Here is a 21,285-nt window from a genome sequence, read left to right as displayed (position 1 = left end):
AATGTTGCCAGCCTTTATGTTACATTTGCAGACATCTTTGTACTGAAGCTCGTGTTATCTCGTATGACGTTAAATCTGAATCTTACCTTTAAAAAATCCATTTGAAATGTAATGCACCTTAAATTGAACGTACGGGAGTAGACAGTGCAGCACAGTAAGGCTTAGCAAGAATATTGGTATAAAAATGCTACTTGAAGCTCGTATTTGACTGGTTCACCACCAAAGTTAAACCACAGTTTAAAGCAAACTATGGCCTAAAGTGAATAAACTGTGTGCTAATGGGATGCTGCTCAGTTGTGCCTGATATCCTCTGCTTCTTCCCTTACTTCACTGGAGAGGCAACAAACCACAGGCTTTAGAATTAATTTGTGAACCCATTGCTTCTGGGGTTTTTTATTGCCTCTCAGCCCAGCAAAGACCGGAACAGGTACTTTTTTTGTTCAGATTGCCAGATAAGAAAATTACCAGCACGTTCACCTTCTAAGGATTTTCCACAGTTGCCTGCGGTGAATGAGGTTTCCGCAATCCTAGCCAGCTTACTCTCAGCTGCAGTCCTAGAAAAGCAGTTCTTTCCGCACTGGGAAAACCCTGCGCAAAAAGAGCTTTTAAGCTCTCTGCCTTCCATGCTTATAATTTGTGTGATTTTAACCAGCTGGCCTCCAACTGTGTAAAGTTGAAATCACACATGTTAAGCAGCTGAAGAGAAAAATCAAGCTGTACCATATGATGGCCACTTTCAAATACCTGTCACATGGAAGACGAGGCCAGCTTGTTTTCTGCTGCTCTGGAGGGGACAACCTCAACTGATGGGTTCAAGTTGCAAGGAAGGAGAGTCTGACTAAACATCAGGAAGAGCTTTCTGGTAGTAAGAACTATTTGATGGTAGAATAGGCTCCCTTGGAAGATGGTGGACTCTCCTTCATTGGAAGTTTTTAATCAGAAGTTGGATGGCCATCTCTCAGGGATGCTTTAGCTGTGATTCCTGCATTGCAGGGGACTAGATGGCCCTTTGGTGTACCTTCCAACTTCACAATTCTGTTAGTTACCTGTATAATTTTTTTTCAGAACAGCAGGTAGAACAAAAATTGGAACTGTCATTCTAATGAAGACTTTCCCTACGTAACCTAACTGGAGTAAATTAAAGCCAAACCGTCAACACAGTATCTATATCCTATTTCAATCTAGATTTATGAACAGCTTAGATTTCATTATTGGCGGTGGGGAATGTTAGTGCAAATGAACATAAAATTACTTTAAACTGCGGGTGTATCTTGGGTGAAATCGTTGCAGATTCTTGATCGCTATTGACTGGCAAATTACTTTTCCTATGTTTAGCTTCAGAATCAGAAGAATCTTTATTTGCACCAGCTACTAGCCATAGCGATAAAATAAAATACAATGTACTGAAGAGAGAGGTAAAAACTTAACTATACAAAATACATTGTGGTTTATGTTTAGCTTTCAAAGAAGCCTTATCTGCAAATCCCATGTGTTGTTGTTTTTTTGCTCTGTTTTCATTGTATATTATAGCCATTTGAAGGAAAGCATGCAAATTGTATCCTTGTGACAAATGTTCAGAGTAATTAGTGAAGCGTTGCTCCACTCTACAGTTGATTTTTTTATTCTCTTCTTTTGAATGAAAAGGAAGCTCAGTAACGTAAAATGAACCATTAAAAAGCCTTACAAGGGAGGAGAGAGAAGTGGTGGAAAGCATCTTTGTCTTTAAAATACCATAGCAGTGTCATAAATTAGCTGTCTGAACTCTTCAAAAAAGTTGAATCCTTTCTTCCCCTGTCCTCCTTAGGCTATGCCCTGATACCATCTGCAAAATCCGAGAATTTTTCAGATTCCAGCCACAGTGAGATCTCTTCACGGTCCAGCATTGTGAGCAACTGCTCTGCTGACTCCATGTCTGCAGCCCTTCAGGATGAAAGATGTCTGGCTCAGGCTGTCGTAGTTGTGGATTCAGTAGGAGCAGTTGAAAGGAAGGAGCACCCTCATCCATCCTCTGAATACAGCCAGCCTTGCCCTGGGTAAGAAGTGATTGACACGTGAGAGAGTAGCGAAAGGATTTTCTGTTCAAGCCATTTACTGCCTATGCTGTAATCATGCTTACAGGTGCTATTAGGCTGCTGAAAACCACTTTTAGAAAGAGCGAAGTATGCGACCTGCTCGGGAAACCTCAAGTTAGAATTTTAAACAGGCTATGATTTTCCCTATATTGGTAGGCCTTTAAATTGGTGTATTAATGTACATCCTAGAAAATGCATTAAAGCTGCAGGATTTAAATAAATTGCCTCTGGTATAGCACCAGGCACTGAATGTTCAAAGTTGTTATCCTGGAAAGCCCTGAAAAGATTTGCCATTTAAAATGTGTTCGTGTTCAAATGTACAGCGTGACCATGGTGTTTCGTGACAGTTCTTTAACAGCTCTGCTAAGCAAGTGGGAAATGTGCTTCCAGGCTTATGCCTAAGGCATAATGGTCAGAAACCTGGTTGCCGCTCTCAGAAGAGAAGATGGATTCTGCCAGTGGAAGGCTGGACAATACCAATTATAACTAAGGCCTCCAGGGTCTGTAGAACTTTTACCAACATTTATTTATTTTGTAAAAAAAATAAAAAATCCCCCCCATGTAGATTCAGTTAACGTTGCTGTTCACTAATCAATATTCAGTTAATCACTGATTCATTTAATAACTGTTTCTTGAAATGCAATAGCACTTGGTGCTCAGTACATGATTTGCCACGTCACCATAGGGTAAAAGAAATTCCATAAAGATTGAAAATATAAGTTGTTGAAATTATTATTTCCTACAAGCAGGTAAAATTGTAGCATTTAGATGTGTAATGGTCTGATGCTTGTCTTGAAGAAAAGAAAGAAGGGAGATCATAGGGTTGTATTTAACTAACTTTCCTCATAGTAGACACACTAATATTAATGATCATGACTAAGTTGGGTACATTAATTTCAATTAGTTGACTACCACCCATAGAAATCAACATTTGCGGTTGGCAAAGCCTGTCAGAAGACTTGGCTAGTGGAAAGACATTGTAATGCAGTTGTAGACAATGTGGTGCCCTACAGATGTTATTAGACTATCGTTCCCATCAGCCTTGCCCAGTACCTATGTTGGCTGGGGCTGTTGGGAGTTGGGAGTCCAACAATATTTGTAAGGCACATTGGATAACCCTACCATAGCATTGTATTAGATATAATAACACATAGATAAGTCTTCAGTACAGTAGTACCTTGGTTCTCGAACAGAATGTGTTCCGAGAGTAGGTTTGACTCCCGGAACCGTTTGAAAACCAAGGCGCGGCTTCTGATTGGCTTGAAAGCCACGCTGGACATTTGGCTCCCGAAAATAGTTTGAAAACCGGAACACTCACTTCCAGGTTTTGATCATTCGGGAGCCAAGGTACAACTGTATAGACACAACCAGTGGTTAAGGCAAAAGTAGTCATATTTTGAACCAACTGGACTCTAAACTTAATTTCATACCTTGAAAATTTCCAAGAGTTCTGCTCAACGTGCTCAGATGCAAAGAGGTGAGCAAGCTTTTTACAGACTATCTTCAACCCTGGATGTTGTCGTCATTTGTCACCATTGAATTGCTTGCCTGCTGCCTTTATAATGCTGTGGTGTTCGATTTCAGTTGGCCACTGTCCAGACCTCCAGTGATCCGAGGCCTGCCTGTCCCATCTTCCATGAGCACGGAGGAGATTTCCCACGAACACATCACGATAGAAGCAGCAGATAGTGGTCGTGGGAGCTGGACCTCCTGCTCCAGTAGTTCTCATGATAACTTCCAAAATATCCAGAACCAGAAAGGCTGGGACCTCTTAAACTCTTACCGCCACGCTCACTTAGAAAGGGCCATTGCTGAAGTAGAACCATCAAGCAGCTGCCCTGAAGAGATTCACTTGCAGCCCCACGCCCACTCAAACAGCAGCAGGCAATCCAAAACGGGCATGGACTTTGACCAATCCCGGCAGAGCTGGGCTTCATCGAGTTCTCTGTCAGACGCATATGAAGCAAACTGTGGGACAGTGAAGCGGCGAGGACTTGACAGCTTAGCAGTAGAGCAAGCTGAAGTTTTGGACTCCAAAGCAGGTGGCGATACAACATACAAAACTGTCACTTCGAGTACCGAGAGAGGCCTCATAGGTAAGCCGCCCAAAGGCTGTGGAAGCTCCCACAGCTGCACTGTATTATGTTATTAAGCTGTTAAGAAATGACATCAGCAGATTGCATGTTAAAATCCAGTTTGTACACATGTTTTCAATCAAATAAATCCACAGCCCAAAGTGTTTCCAGACCTCCTTGGGAGCAGGGGTGGGATTTAAAGTAACAGAACAGCAAACTTTTTATTGCCTTACAGGGAAGGGAGCAGGCTTATGCAACAAGCAGAGGAAATTTTCCCTGTGGCCTTTTCCAAAAAAACCTTTCTGAAATATCTTTTTGCAGTTTTCCAATAAGAATTTGGGCTGTCCTTTCTTGAGCCCTCTCATGCATTACACTGGAGATGACCAAGTTGGTGCAGAAATTGTCCACGTTGCGATACTTTTCCCAGCCATTCAGCCCTGCCTACCTGCTCCCCTTTGCCCTTAAGGCAGAAAGAAAATATTCCCCAGGTGTCATTTTGCATTCCAAGCAGCTTGGCCATCCTCCAAATGCTGAGTATCCCAGGAAGTATTTTGTGCCAAAACCAAATAGATTACATACCAAAATGACATATCAGGTCGTATTATTGAAGTCGGGAAATATGGCATAAAAATATAATTGTACACAGATTGTAAATCAGTTAAGAGAATACATAAATCATTGTGATTCTTTTATTGAAAAATATATATATCCCACATTGTCTTAGATATGAAAGCTGCTTCCAGCATTGAAGAAAAGGATATGGATACATTTTCTCAGGGGACTTCTCTCTCTTGCCTGCCCTTTCTTCCAATGTGCAATGATCTCTGCTCCTAGATGCTATACTTGCCCTATACCTCTTTCCTCCCTTTAACTCATCCTCAGCTGTACCATGTTACTTCATTTCTCACACCCACATCAGTGTCCACCCCAGGCATCTTGTGAAAGAGGGTGAGATATGCATCCTCTTCCACCCAATAGATTGCCTTACATGCTCAGCTGCTGATAGCAGTGCACATTCACGTACTGCTACCAGTACCTTCCTACTAATGTTCTCAGTCAGGTATGAAATACAGGACCATACCGGAAGAAAGTAGTGTTTTATGACATTGGATATTTTGGCGTGGTGTTGGCTGCATGTCTGGAATGTGCTTTTTGGAATCCTTGGCTGACTGTTTTTAAAAAAATATTTGAAAGCCCTGCAAGGGAAGTTGTTGTAGTGGGTTTGAGGGTATAGTTGCAATTTTTCTTTTTGTGCAACCACTGTACATTGATCAGCTGTTTGTGATATTTGGGGATAAAGTGGGGGCATCCTGGCTTGGACCCTTGGTTGCTCTTCTGTCAATGTGAGGGACTCCAATCCAACAGAGGCTTCTACTGGAGGGAGGAAGGAAGGAAATTTTTGCCAATTCCTCTTTCCCTATACAGCTCTCAGTGACACCTACAGAGGGTCTCCTAATCACTTGGAATATATTATCTTAGGGCACTGGGGAATAATAATAATAATAATAATAATAATAATAATAATAATAATAATAAATAATAATTTAAAAAATTAATTTATTATTTCTACCCTGCCCATTTGGCTGGGCTTTCCCAACCACTCTGGGCAGCTTCCAACAAAAGATTAAAAATACATTAAAACATCAGTCATGAAAAACTTCCCTAAACAGGTGGAATTGTGAAAATTACCTTCCCCTTTCTCCCAGTAGGGGGATCCAAGTCTTTGAACACAGTTTCCTTTTCCTCAAAGTGCATTTGAAGCGTATTTCACTGTAGGAACAATTAAATTCATGTCACTAGCAGCTTTTAGCCATTTTGATAAATCAAAATGGAATTAATGTCAACAAGGGGGAGCTGCTGCAAAATATTACAACTGTGCGGAGTGTTGCTGTTCAGTATGCCAACCAGCTGTGCATTCTTTTGGGATTCATAATTTCCTTTTTCCACCCAGCCAGTTTCTTATTCAGCTCTCTCCCCCCAAAAAACAGTCAACATTATGTGGCCTTGTTTTGTTTGTATCTGTCTGTCTGTCCATCCATCCATACACACATTTTTTCAGGACCTGAGGTTCCCATATGACTGCTAGCATGTGGGTAGGCAAACTAAGGCCCAGGGGCTGGATCTGGCCCAATCGCCTTCTCAATCCGGCCTGTGGACGGTCCGGGAATCAGTGTGTTTTTACATGAGTAGAATGTGTCCTTTTATTTAAAACGCATCTCTGGGTGATTTGTGGGGCATAGGAATTCGTTTTCCCACCATCCCAAAAATATAGTCCAGCCCCACACAAGGTCTGAGGGACAGTGGACCGGCCCCCTGCTGAAAAGGTTTGCTGACCCCTGTGCTAGCACCTTCCTCTTGTGTATGCATGGTCCTCTTTTGGCTTACATAGGGCTTCACACTCACCTCTGGAAAGAAAGGGAATGAGACTATCTGTGAAAGGTTTGTGACATGGCGCAAGCTGGAAGAGGAGAAGGAAAGAAAATGGCACGTCTGTAGACCAAAGAAAGGGAATTCACAATTTTCAAACTGAGAACCACCTCTCTAGTAGCTGGCCCATTTTGTCTTTTTGCCCCATGCCATTACAGTTTTAATTCACATTCCTATTAGTGCCAGTGTAAACAGGATTTCCACAGTTCAAAATTAAAGGAAAACTAACGAGATCAAAGCAGGAATTGCAAAGAGGAATTGTCAGGAAGTTAAATGCCAGTGAAATCTAATTAATAAACCTTTTCCTAAGGGCATAGCTTTTTCATCAGAGGGTAATTGCGTCTCCTCAGATCACCCCCCAAAATTTGGGCTTGCATTACATTTCATCCTCTGCTTAGCTCTAAGGCAAAACCAACATTGCCGAATGAATGTTTGGGTGGGGCAGGGGTTACACACCCAGTCTATGCAAGCCCAGCATTCTCTACTCTGAGGAACGTCCTCTCATTGTTCCTGTCTGTTCTTGCCACCTTGATCAGTCTTAGCATTTTGCCAGCTGTCTGCTTTTCCACAGACCTGACATGCAAACACCACAGAATGACAGAATTGTAGGGCTGGAAGGGATCCTGGGGATCATCTAGTCCAACCCCCTGCAATACAGGAATTTCTTGCCCAACCTGACGCTCCAGCTCACAACCCTGAGATTAAGAGTCTCATGCTCTACCGACTGAGCTATTCAGTTTAAACCATTTTTATCTTTTATCAAAGGATATCCCCAAAGCCTGCTCCTTGTTTGATTTTGCCATTATTTGTTAGCAACTAAAAGAGCATCACAACAATTGTCTGTAAATGATATTAGTTTATCAGTATATAATCTAGTTTTCACTTTTGCACTTGATTTATAGAAGCCAGCTGTTTTGGAATAGAAACTTACAAAAAAAACCCTGTTGCAAATTGTGTTCCTTGGCACTGTAAATAAACTTAATGTTGGAATTTGGCATAGTTTAGAAGTGTCAGATGAGACCGGAAATGCATGACTTCAGCTGCCCTTTTTTTTCCCTTTCCAGTGCTTACATTGCTGCTACTTCAAGGTTTCACACTAGCAAGTGGTAGGACTACAGCTCTGTACCAATCTGTCGATGGACAGTAGTAAGCATTTAGAGTGATCTAACAGTGGTAAAATATTGGAATATACCTTAGGAAATCTATGTAAGAGGTGTAGGTTTTGAATTGCAGAAAGGGCCTTCCAGTGGTATTACTGAATGAATGTAACACATAAAATTGCAATTTAAGAGTATGTTGAATTAATACATGCAGCTTTTTAACTGGCAGAGTCCCTCTTAAAAATATAAAGCAGTATAGAAATGAAATTAATAATAATAATAATAATAATAATAATAATAATAATAATAAATAAGTAACTTGTTTGGATAACATTGGCATTCCAGTGTTAACACCATTTGTCTGGCTTAGACCTTGGTTACCTACTTTAGGATTATTTGAAGATGAGAATGGGGTAGTCTTAAGACAAGAGACAAAAGCTTCACAAACTAAACTTACATAATTCTAGCAAAGGCAAGTGTCAAGGTGAATTGTAGGTATTTTGATTACATTTATTGCCAAAAATGCTGGAAATATGACATATACAATAATTGATATTAATGCTGTAGGATTCTCTTATATATCTGTGGGTACCGGAATATAAAAGGTTTTGAAAGTTATTGATCAGGAAATTTCACTCACATAGGAACAATGAAGTAAATTCTCAGGTTTGGAAATGTCAGTGTTTGTATTACAGATAAGTTACGTGTGTGTGTGTGTGTGTGTGTGTGTGTAAAGTGCTTTGTCTTGTACAGTGGTACCTTAGTTTTTGAACATAATCTGTTCCGGAAGACCGTTCATCTTCCGAAATGTTCGAAAACTGAGGCACCAAGGCCTGGCTGTAATTGCGATGGAGAAAATTGGGGGATAAAACCTCAGCGGAAGCCGTTTGACTTCCAAGATGCATTCAAAAATGGAAGCATTTCCTTCCAGGTTTTTGGCATTCGGCTTCTGAAACATTCGGCTTCTGAGACATTCAAAAACCGAGATACCGCAGATTTCAGATTGTTGTAATCAACTAGCCTAGGATTACAAAAAATAAATAAAATAAATACCCTGTCTGTAATTCAGTAGTGGACCATGAATTTCAGGTGTCAAAAGATTGGGGTTTTTTTTGTTTTTTGTTTTGGTTCTTTACTAAAAGATCTGCATTTTAAAATATTCTGCACAGTTCATAATTATGTGTATTTAGAACACTTGTATACTTCTACACCAACAGCCATTGGGCCAAGAACCAAGGCAACTTTAGTTTCCGGAAGCCAATATAGCAGCTACCTCTGCCCTGTTAATGGATCCTATTATTTCAAAGAATGCATTTAGGAATGTGATGCCTAAATAAAGAGGTTATACTCTTATCTTAATTGCTAGGAGTGTAATATAAACCTTTTCAAAAGAGGATTGGGCAGTATCCAACTAACTTGTTCCATCAGCACAAGGAATTTTGCTTTTGCAACAGATCTCCCTCCCTCCCCACTTTCCTCTCCCCATGTGCCCTCTAAATCTGTTCTGGGTTTTTCTCCAACTCTCCAGAGCGGATTTGGGGAGGGTGTGGGACTATTAGAGAGGGTAAGTTTTGTTGCATAAGGAAAAATCCTAGTACCGATAGAAGAAGCTTGTTGGATACTGCCCATTGTCTCCAAACCAGATTTTCACAACTGAAATAAATTATTCCACCCAATATTAATAGAATTAAGAATGGCACCAGAGCTCATGAATAGCATAGGTGTAAGGTCACGCAGGGGTCAGCAAACTTTTTCAGCAGGGGGCTGTCCCTCAGGCCTTGTGGGGGACCGGACTATATTTTGAAGAAGAAAAAAGAACAAATTTCTATGCCCCACAAATAACCCAGAGATGCATTTTAAATAAAAGCACACATTCTACTCATGTGAAAACATGCTGATTCCCAGACCATCCGAGGGCTGGATTTAGAAGGTGATTGGGCCGGCTCCGGCTCCCAGGCCTTAGTTTGCCTACCCATGAGTTAGGACATTTTTAAAGAATAGCCCCAATGCAAAGGGTTTGGTGGGCGGCACCTTGTCATTATTTTAGAGGAACATTTCCAGGGATAGATAGCTGGGGAAAAAAACAGGAATGTGAGAGTCTTCCAAACTACCATATTTTTTGCTCTATAAGACGCACCAGACCATAAAACGCACCTAGTTTTTGGAGGAGGAAAACAAGAAAAAAAATATTCTGAATCTCAGAAGCCAGAACAACAAGAGGGATTGCTGCGCAGTGAAAGCAGCAATCCCTCTTGTTGTTCTGGCTTCTGGGAGAGCTGCCCAGCCTGCATTCGTTCCATAAGACGCACACACATTTCTCCTTACTTTTTAGCAGGGAAAAGGTGAGTCTTATAGAGCAAAAAATACGGTAATTTTACATGTTTTAGCTAGAGAGTTGGTCCAACTGCTGTCAAAAGATGTTCTAGCAAAGTAGGTTTGGAAAGCTGGGGACATTGTATACGGCATGGCTATGGTCAAAGAAGGCAAATTAATCACATGGCTGTTAGAGATAACTTCCAGTAGCAACTAAACAGACTTATTTCGTGCAAACATCTTATCAAAACCTCTATTTTCACATATCACTGTATATGAATGCTTTGCTGGTCCTGCTAAAATTCTTTGGACTTGGTTTTTTTCCTTTTTTCTTTCTGTTTTCAAAATGCAGCTATTCCCCGCCCCCTCCACCTCATTTTAGGGATATTTGATTTTTGCACTTGAGTTTGTGGAGACTACAAGATAAAATGTATTAATTGAAGTGCAGGTTTATAACAGTGCCTATTGCTGTCTGCCTGTTTGCCAACCGTTGAGATCAGGGAGCCTTTAAGGACCTCTTCAGCTCCTTGAATCTAGGAATCTTGCCTCTCTATACTGTGACTTTTTCAGTACGTAATGTTTAAAATCCTGCCGGTGGCCTTTTATAACAAGCAATTCTTTCATTTACTTTTTTTGTTATCAGTTTTCAGTTTAGCCATTGTAACATTTCACTGTTTTTTTTTAAAGAAATGCTTTTCCCCTTCTCATTTGTTTTCTCCATTAACATTTCCATTGCTTATTTCTTGTGCCAGTGTACTGTGTCACCTCACCTAAGGAAGACAATAGGTATAGGGAGCCACCGCCCACCCCGCCAGGATATATGGGGATTTCCTTAGCGGACTTAAAGGAAGGATCACCTCACCACCCACACCTAAAACCTCCAGACTATAGTGTGGCGGTGCAGAGGTCAAAGATGCTGCATAGCAAGCTCTCTAGGCTCTCCTCCACTCCTCTGAGTAGCGAACCAGTGGCTTGTTTTCCAAAGAAGATGCCTCAGTTGCATGGCCGACAGCCGTCCCATCCTAAGCTAGCAGATATGACTGACGCAAATAGTGAAGAGGATGGTATGTTGAAGATCTAATTTGACAGCTATTTAGTAAATTGGTGTGTGATTTGTAAGTGTGGCCAATGCACGAATTGTCTGACCTCACCAGGATCACCTTGAGTGTGCTTCAGTGATTTCCCCCCTCCGCTTCTAAATCAATTGCACACGCTTTTCAAGTGCGTACTGTGAAATGAACAACCCTTTAAAAAATCCAGCACATTAATCACTGTGTTCATGATTAACCAGCATGTGTCCAACAAATGCAAGTATAAAGCCAGGTGCACAGAGTGGTCCACAGTTCTTGTCCCTGAAAGGCAGATGTCTCCCAAAGAGCCTATAATATTTGTTTATTTTGTACGTAACAGAAAGATGCTTCAGAATGAAATAAACCAAACTAGGTCTACGAAATTGCTAGTGCATACAAGCAACTTCTGTCTTGGTTAGGGGGGAAACAGATGGGCCCCTGCCACATGGTGGCCATCTGTAAGCTCCTCTCATGTAGTAAGCTGGGCATTTCCTCCTGTACAGCTCTGTGGGGCTATAAGGCTGAGTGTCCCAGATATCCAGAATCAAGATATTACTGGCTGCCCAGGCAGCTGGAGCTAAAACGAAGTGCAGTTTAAAGTCGTGGCTGCACATTAAATGGCCATTAGTTTCCACCCTTACGTTTTTGAAGGGGATGCTATCAGACTGAAAACAGCTGAGACTTTAAATTGTAGTTTCAATTATTTACAAGCAAGAGTTGCAAACCTCACGAAATTGCTTAGTGGGCACAGTTGAGCCCAGAGGGACCCACTAATTGGACCACGCTGGTACTTTGCACTTGACCCCTTTCCCAACCTTTTTACACCTCAACAATCATCTCCTAAAGGGCTTAATTCCCCAAATCATGAAGATTTAAAAGGGGTCTAAAGTGAAGGTTTTGCTTGCTTCCCCCCCCCCCCCACTTTACCTAATGAAAACAGGCAACTTTGATTTTGCAATTTATTCCATTTGTTGTCCACTTTCTGTTGTCCACCACTCTTGGTTGTTTGGCACAATCTCTCCCCCCCTCCCCATTTTTAATTGAATGCATGAATTGAAATTCCTCTTTGAGTGTGCTTTTACAAAATTAGAAATTTGGCACAAATTTGGCCTGACATGCTTCCTTGTGTTGAAAAAGCTCTTAGTTGTGCTATACGCACAGTGCTGTGTTTCAGAAGAAGGGGAATGATGGTGGGTAAAAGGAAGGAAATGTATGTGTATATACATATCAGTGTGGGATCATGTTCCTAATCTCTCGGATACTTAAGCGCTCTAAAAATAGCACATTAGGATGCATTCCCCAGCTTCAAATTCAAAATAATCCATTATTTTATTTTTGTACTATAATTTTATCCCGCCCGTATAGTTCTTTCCCCATCCAGGTGAGCCAGATGAGGCTCAGAGTGAGTGTGCATCAGTGACTGATGGGAAATTTGGATCCAGTCATCACTGCACCATGCTGTACCTCATTAAATGAGTCCCAGTCAACTGACCCCTTCGAAACTATGGCTGAGATCAAAATACCTATGTTAGATGTACCCATGACTTGGGCATATGCAATGGGATTTTTAACTTTATGTTGAAACTCCTCATATTGGTCATTGTTTCTGCCATATGAAGTGCCCAGTCTCCAGACGTCTTTTGAATTTGTATTATGATTGAAAGCATCCCATGCACACATTCTGTTGCTTGAGCACACACACAAAGCAGAGTTTTGTGTGTGTGCTCAAGCAGTAGCATGTGTGCCTTGTAGCTTATCTGAAGAGTATATAGTAAAGGAAGCTACTGGGGGGAAGAAGGCTGATAAGCAGTGATGTTTCCATAGGTCTAACATACGCAGCTTCCCAAATCCTTTTAGAAAAAGAAAAAGAAATCACTGCATGACAGAAAGGACATGTAATATTTTGCTTAAGCTGACAGCATGTTTCTTTTCATTTTTGTTCACATGATCAAAAGCATTAAGGATGGCTGCAAGGGAGGATTTTGAATGCTTTGAAAATGCATGCCACTCATTTGATTTTGAGTCGGGGAAACCCGGTGGGGAGCAGCTTTCACGTTCAGAGTGGGTGTGGTCAGTGTATGGACTAAATGTCTTGCATGTTTATGGAACAGATGGTTTACTGTGTTTCTCTTGCTTCACAGAAGATGAACAAGTTTCAGCAGTCTAGCCTTTGCGCTGCCTGTGAAAATTGCCCCGAGTCACAGTAACATTGGAAGAAGGAATTGTACAATATTGTTAGCTGTAGCTGACAGCTTGCTGCTATTGACTTCAAATGTTGCATTTGCTTGTCGTCTGAATAATATGACGGACCTAATCTGGATCCTAATTTTGAACTTCTTTTGCTTCACTGCAATCAGCTTCACAGCCTAAGAAAACTATTTATATCCTGAGAGAGACAGACAACAATTTCTAAGGAATACTGACCCTGAATTGCAGAAAGCAGAATCCAGAAGGACCTCCCTTTTAACGAAGTGGGGCCAACTTGGAAACATTCTTCTGCAGGAAACCTGTAGACGCTTTTGGTAGACTTTGCTCAGATATTTTCTTTGTGACCATTACGGCTCTCAATTGAAGAATGTTATTTTACGTGCTTACGGAACTGCAACACTTCAGCGAAACCAAGGATACATCTGCAGCAATCTGAAGAGTAATTTATTAATTTGGAGTTTATAATAAGGCTTTGGTTTGTTTGTTTGTTTATATGTGTATTAGAATGCTCTGGTTGGCTAATGTGAATGCTTTTACAAAGAAAATAAGGTAACAAATTATCTTGGTGTTAATGACATGTTTTATGCTAGCAAAACACCGTGGATTTCTGAGGAACTGGATGTCATGAGTGCAGCTAGAGGTTTACACACATTGCCACATAAACCTCTCTTGTAAAATGCCAAGCCCTGACGTGTGTATTGAGTGTGCTTTAATGTGCATAGTGTAGTGGAACACTGCCATCTGTTGGTCCTGTATTTTAAAAGCGGTGAAGTACATGTGACCGCCGTCCTTTCAGCTATCAAATGAAAGAGGAAGTACCTGCAGTTCTTTTCTTTCCCGCATTCCATTTCTTGCCCTTCCGTCAAATTGAATCATGCTGTGTGTGTTACGTTGTATTTACAGCGCAATCTCCTGTGAACCCGTCCAGTGCAAGTCCCCTTGCAACAAATGGAAGAAGCTGCCAGGTCCTGAACTTTTGAGCTGCATTCAGTTTGCACCGGAGAAGTGCCCGTCAAGTGATGCTCAGCTTGAGGTGTTCAAACAAGGAGAACTTTGGAAATTGGAACGGAACGTTAGGTTTTTGTTCTTCTCCTTAAAAAAACAAAGCTATATATGCACAATGCTGTGCTTGATTCTCAGGCCTCAGATTTACCTGGAAGCATTTCCCCCCCAGTTCCAGAGTTGAAAACTGGATGCAGTTACTTGCTCTGTAGCTGCTGTGACACACTCTCCACTAGACTGAACTCATATGATCCTGGCTGAGCCTTCATATCTGGAAACGACTTTGAGGCTAAACCCCCTTGAGGCTCGCCTCCGGTTAAGCTCTGCACTTGAACTGTCAGCTTCCTTGCAACCACAATGTCTTAGAGAAAAACACAAAAGAGGGAAGGTGTTTAGAATTTCAGTCTTCGGGAACAAAAACTCAGCACAAAATGTGTGGCCATCAATAACTTTGAATATTTGCACTGCAGACTACTGTATGCTTATCTTTCTGTCTTTGTGGCCAGGACTAAATTTAGTGTGTTTCAGCGTCCAGATTATGCCATATTCTACATCCTCGCCCCCCAAAACCATTTTGAATACTTGAGGTATAGGGTCTTTACAAACGAGATAACCCACTCTTAGAGCGAACCTGTAAAGTGTAGCCTTTAATTTATTACCATCCATGGGAATCCATAAATACTGCTCACTAATCTCCAATGCTGAGCACATTTGTGGTTAGTTTAGAATGAGAAACAGCTGGGGACTCGTGCCTTCAGTTGCTCTGGGATATGGAGGCACTTGGAAGCAGCCGGACTCTTTAACTCTCTCTCAAGCGTCTCAGAAACCTACTGTGACTGCAGGATCAAGCCCTTCCCCTTGTCCAAGGCTTCGGTGCAGGGCTACAAAGATGCTCAGTGACTTTGAAGCACTTCTGAAACCCAGGGCAGCTGCAGGCACATCATCCCATCCTTTTACGGACCCTGAAAGTAGTTCTATTGTTTGTGCTTTGGAGGTGCTCTGATGACCCAAGTTAGGGGAGGAGCAGGGTTGTTTATGACCAAATCTTTGGAATTGTTATCAAGGCACCATCCTCCAAAACATGCGGACATCTGGCCGTATTAAATATAGTCTGCATTTGTGTGTGTGTAGAAAGATATATATATCTATCTAAGTACATGCATATGCAGAACACACACACAAGCTAAGGAACAAAGTAAGTCACTGTTTACAGTTAGGCTAAGCTGAGGTTGCAGCTTTGCTTTACTTAGCCAACCAGAGTACATGGAGAAGAACTGGAGTTCCCTGCATTTATTTTCTTCCTCTAGCAATTACCCAGTCAAAGATTATAAATGGATGTATATTTCAGGTTTACCTGTAAATCCTAGTACCTTAAATGTTTACAATCCAAGCTAGAAGGAAGATGTTTGTCAATTTTAAAGGTGCCTCAGAGTAACTTATTTTTTTACTGTTCAAGTTGTACTAAGCTTTCACGTTTTCTTTTGAGTCTGAGGCAGATGCAGAATCCAAACACACGTACCAAAAAACAAAATGTAACTCCCTAAGCCTTCTATATGCATGATCCATATTGACTTAGGGCAGTGCTAGTGAACCGGAGGGTGTTTGGACAAACCTATGCCATTTCTGGCAGCCTGCTGAGGTATTCCGTTGATGCCTTGTAACATGGAATTACAAACCAGAAAATAATAGGAGATGGAGAGGCTCTCTTGATTCATCATTTAGTTGGCTAATCACATGTTAATACTCTAGCCTTAAGTATCTGAGAAAAGTAGCTGCGCAATCAGTCTGCTCTCTTTTCTTTGCCTCCAAGGCCTTAATGGGAGCGATCAACTTGTATGGGCCTTAATGAAATAATATCAAAACCTGACTCAAGTTGGCAGCCGTGATTTCTGCATATACGGCAATGTTGACGCAGGCACAGACCAACCCACAGTGACATTTTCTAGCACAAACCCCACTAGGAATTCCATATTATTGCAACTTCATCTGTTGAGTGAGACTTGTTTAAGATACAGTCTTGGTGGAAAGTGTGCATAGGCCACAATCCATGAGTGCCATAGCAGAGGCAGGGAAGAAGCACCTGTGCAGCTAGATAACGGTGTTGGATCCAGATTAAGCCATTCTTTAGTCCTGCAGTGGGGCGCCTTATAGCTCTCCTGATAATGAACTGCAGCTCCCACCAACCTCAGCCAGCATGGCTTGTGGTCATAGTAGTTGCATTCTACTGACCTTGGGAGGACCATAGCTTTCCCCAAGCCGGCTTAAGTCCCCTTAGGCATCATTAACTTAGTCTGGATCCAACCCACAGTGAAGTTTTTACGGTGAGTTTCACTCCCTAGAATGAGCAAGCTGCTATTCTGTTTAAAACTTCTGGTTTCCTGTTCAGCCAGCTGACCGCAGTGAAGAACCTCAATGACTCTAGCTCTGCATAACATGCATAAAGTGCTAAGGATGCAACCATACTTGCCATTAAAAAGTTTGCAAACCTCAAGCCTTAGCTTCAGTTTTCATCTTAAGTATCAAGTGGTGCATATGTGCTAACATAACTGCAAACATAATAGGGAATACTGATGTTTTGGGGCCAATAATATAATTTCTCAGTAACCTCAAATACTGTTTTAGCTTGACGGAACAAAACGAAAGGATTAAGGCATTCTCGCTTGAGGGTAGTCCTTCTCCATTTGATAATCCTGATACTCCTTTCATTTACATTATTGACAAATCTCAAGGTCTGCTCACCTTGTCTGAAGATCATCGAACCAGCCATTTGATAACAATCACCCTCTTAAATTTGGTTTTTCCATATCTACAGCATCAGTAATACTCTTTTTTTAAAAGTACATTGGTGTTCAAGCCACTGCACATCTTGTTAATCATGTTGTCCTATAGAGCCCATATACTGTAAATATGCTCTGGGTAAATGAACTCTTTTGACTGCTTCCGATTTGCACAGTGTGAATTGCCTCAGTCTGTCCTTGCTCTGATCTTCATTTGTTTGTTTGCTTCCCGCCCCCCTTTTAATCAGCTGGTCACATTGATCAGGGACACTAGCCAAAATGGGTGGATACAAAGAGACAGAATCACCTTTTTTTAACCAGTTCACATGAAAACTTTTCTTAATCCTATTCTATGCTGTTTACATGACTTTAATTCTTAATGTTTATGAGTACATTGTTGGCATGTTCTGTGCTTTTGTCCCTTGCTATATAATTTCTAAGATCATGTGTTTGAAATGGCTGCCTCTTCTCTGCACATAACCTTTATTATTATTATTTTTACAATATATTGTGAGGAAACGTGTCTCAAACCAAACAGGATATGTCCTTTAAAGCAGGAAAGTTTGGAAATCTGAAACATGGAACCAATGTCAACTTTTGCCTCCATGTTGTGACATGGGTAAGAAGGAGGGGGAAAGTCCTCCTCACGTGTAAGTAGACCAGTGAACTGTACATCATTTTAAGCTTGCCCGTTGAGTGCTATTTGATGCTGGGCTTATAATGTTGATGAACTGCATTGTGGAAATGTGCATAATATTGGAGTAGAAAAAGTGTACTAGATGTACTGATGTTTTCCAATTTTGTAATTTTGAAGGTGCCCATGTATTTATATGCACTCTGCTTGCCCTGAGACACAGTGTCAACCTAAGGTAAACTAAAACATTGTGTTCTCGCCCGAAGAGTCATTCTTTCTATGCTAAAGATGAGAGGACTTTGCACAGACACTAGTAGAGGTGGCGTTTACTTAGGCTTTTGAAATCACTTCTTAGGGCCTGATCCTACTGTGATTTGAAGTAAGAGGTGAGCTGCTCCTCTTTATTAGCTTCTCTGAGGAGGTCAAACCAGGACAAAAAGAAACCTAGCCCATTCACTTATCAGCAGCAGCACAGTTATATGTCCCATATAATTGGCATTACATTAAATGTAATTTTAAAGAGGATATTACTTGCCTTCAAAGCTGATCGGGAAAATATGGGTGATCCCTTGTTGACAAAAGCTTTTTAAATGCCAACAGTTTAAAAATCGAGTAGGAAACAAATTTGGCTCTGGTTCACCTCTCTTTTTTGTCATTGTCTTGTCTTTTAATTTTTATATATATATACATGGAATGCAGTTTAGCTTGGTATTAATGACTTTTTGCATATGTGAGCATATGGGCAAAAACTGCACAGTTGTAATGGTATTCTGATAGCAATTGTAAAACTGCACAAGTCAGTGATTGTAAAGTATTCTGTAACAAGCAATGTTTGTCTTCTATTTTTTGATACCTCTTACACTTATGTCTTTTAGAAAGACAGTGCCTCTGTATGCTTTTTTTGTATTTTTACCGAGTGATTGTAAATATTTGTTATATTTTTGGTTAAGAGAATGTTTAAAAGTACTGTTTAATATCCAATCTACTAATGTTGTTGGAATCAATAAACGACTTACTTAATATGGATTATTGTGAATGGTTTCCTTCTATCCTCATATTCGCACCCACCCCAGGACTTAACCACTCACTTGGGAAACTGTGTCCAGCCTGCCTCTGATACTGATTATCCATGCTGGGGTGTTTATAGAGGAAATCTCTCTTTTTGTTGTTTTTGCAGGCACTTAATACAGTGGGTGGAGAACTTCCAGATGTTGCTGCAGTATAGTTCCAACTTGACCATTGGCCAAACTGGCTGGGACTGATGGGATTTGGAGTCCGTCATCATCTGGAGGACCATGGGTTCCCTACCCTTAATATGTGCAATTGCTTCCTCTAGTCCACATGCTCTTGGGCATATTTAACTTCATTGCAAGCAATAACTTGGGTGCAAAGGTAGCGGAAAACACTATGTACAGAAGGGCTATCTTTTTCTTTCCCTAGCAGAGGTGTGCCACATGAGAAAAGTGACCCTGGATCTAGAGAAGGCTTTTCACAAGGTCCTTATTCAAAACCTTTTCATAGTCCATTTGAGCTTGTATTCTACAGCTTATCTTTTCTGGCATGTTTCTCAAACTGTATCACAACCCCCCCCCCCCCCCCATATCATGCAGCAGTAGGAGAAGTATTCTGGGTAAGAGTTCACAGAACAGCACTAATATATTTTCTCCTTCCACCCTGTTGGTTTGGACCAGAGCAGTGAGTTTAAGCTGGTGCACCTGTGTCAAATTGTGATTATAGAGAGCAACCCTGTGCATCTTTGCTGGCACTGAAGTCCCACTGCATTCAGTAGAGCGTAGTCAGGTAAGTGTGTTGAATCACAGCCTTCTTTAAAGGGGCCTACTTTAATATTAGCAAACAAGGATATTTTGATCATTCAGCACCATCAGCCTGAAGCAATTACTTTAACCACAAGTAGTCACTTATCTGTGCAATATTTACTTCAATCTATTGTTGTTTTGGGTGCTTGTTGACTCATTAATTTTATTATTATTATTTTTATAAAATATTTCTATCATTTTGTTTGTAACCTGAAGTTTCCAGATTTGGCATGTTGAAATGGAAGATTTGGACTAGAAAACATTTACTGCAACCTTCTGTGGTTAAAACCGATAAGAAAGAGCACACAATGTGTGCCAACTTATAAAATCTAAGATACAAAATTATTTGCTGCTGCAATATTTATACACCACCAGAGGGCAGCATGGCATGTCGTTTTCTCCACTTACTAATCAAGGCTGTAGCAAGAATGGCAGTAGCATGAACGGTCAATATGTTTTAGACAAGCACTTGTCAAAACATAACCTTATCCCTGAACTAGCTACAAGAATACACTGCAGCCTTCTGCATCTGACAAGATTCTTAGCCTTAGCCCCTGATTCAATAGGCGAGAATTTGGAGCATCTGTTGTACATAACAAAATAAGGAATAGGCCTGAGCTAAAATGGCCCCACATTTTGCCACTCTATTAGCGGGTGGAGATTTTGACAGGGTTCAGGGCGTGGCAAGGGAACTTATTCCTGGCAGTGGAAGAGCTGCTTTTAGCGATCAGTGGGCAGCTGGCATTTCATTAAAATTACCTCCATAGCAGCTGCCATTTCTGTCCCAGATGCCCTGGATTAATTCTATGTCTGAGCCTGAGGTAAAGAACTCAAGGCCCTGCAGATGTTGCTGGACTATAACTCCCATCACCACTGACCATTCTGGTTGGGGCTGATGGGAGTTGGAGTCTAACTCTTATCACCATCTAGAGGGCTGCAGACCCCCCAGCCATATACTTTGGGATTCTCACAAGCAGAGCGCAAATGCTACAGCCATTCCCAGTTTGTCTCCAGCACCTGGAGTTCTAAAGTATCTTGCCATGTACCTAGGGGATTTGTTATCAGATAGCTGCCTAAGACGGTGCCAAGCTAGTAGCCGCTTGAGCCCAAATGTTGCGATTGAACCTTTGGGATAATGTGTCTTGCTCTCACAATGTGAGTTTGCGCTGGCCAAAGAAAAATGTCCTGGAGGTGTAATTTGATGCTGAAATGTGCACTGTATTTGGCAAACCAAAAGCATAGTCCTATCAGCCCAGGGAATGGACCATTGTCCTCATGTCCTGCTCTGGGCTTCCCAGAGGCATTTATTTGGCCGCTGTGGGAAGGAGGTTGTTAGACTAGGTAGGTTCTTGTCCTGACCCTGCAGAACTCTACTTATGAGAGCCAGCATGGTGTAGTGGTTAAGAGCGGTGGACTCGTAATCTGGTGAACCGGGTTCGCATCTCCGCTCCTCCACATGCAGCTGCTGGGTGACCTTGGGCCAGTCACACTTCTTTGAAGTCTCTCAGCCTCACTCACCTCACAGAGTGTTTGTTGTGGGGAAGGAAGGGAAAGGAGAGTGTTAGCCGCTTTGAGACTCCTTCGGGTAGTGATAAAGCGGGATATCAAATCCAAACTCTTCTTCTTCTTATGTTAAAGTACTAACATCTATGTACATTTCTCTGTATCGTGATTTGCTGATCCCATGTTAAGAGAGAATCTTCCACTAAGTACTTTCGTGTCTTGTAGGGCTCAAAGAAAAGAGGGGGAACTCTTGGGGGAACTTGTTCAGAAGTACCAGAAAGCACCCC

At 41.4% G+C, this 21,285-nt stretch overlaps 1 protein-coding gene across 9 annotated transcripts in view; it reads left to right on the top strand.

The window, feature by feature from the left end:
* Positions 1-18,704, top strand: part of RAPGEF6 (Rap guanine nucleotide exchange factor 6) — a 146,003-nt gene extending 127,299 nt beyond the window's left edge. For 6 of the 9 annotated variants that reach the window (XM_083428773.1, XM_083428776.1, XM_083428777.1 and 3 more), the window contains 4 exons: positions 1,805-2,033; positions 3,657-4,168; positions 10,740-11,051; positions 13,199-18,704. In XM_083428773.1, coding sequence (XP_083284899.1) covers positions 1,805-2,033; positions 3,657-4,168; positions 10,740-11,051; positions 13,199-13,224 — 1,079 coding nt within the window. In that variant the 3' untranslated portion in view covers positions 13,225-18,704. The remainder of the gene's footprint in view (positions 1-1,804; positions 2,034-3,656; positions 4,169-10,739; positions 11,052-13,198) is intronic. The other 3 variants (XM_083428779.1, XM_083428780.1, XM_083428781.1) reach the window with 1 other exon arrangement.
* The last annotated feature ends 2,581 nt before the right edge of the window (positions 18,705-21,285 follow it).

The sequence above is a fragment of the Podarcis tiliguerta genome, assembly GCF_965153285.1.
Source record: "Podarcis tiliguerta genome assembly, chromosome: 2".
NCBI lineage: Eukaryota > Metazoa > Chordata > Lepidosauria > Squamata > Lacertidae > Podarcis > Podarcis tiliguerta.
The sequence above is the reverse complement of the archived record's forward strand: the minus strand, read 5'-3'. Positions and strand labels throughout refer to the sequence as shown.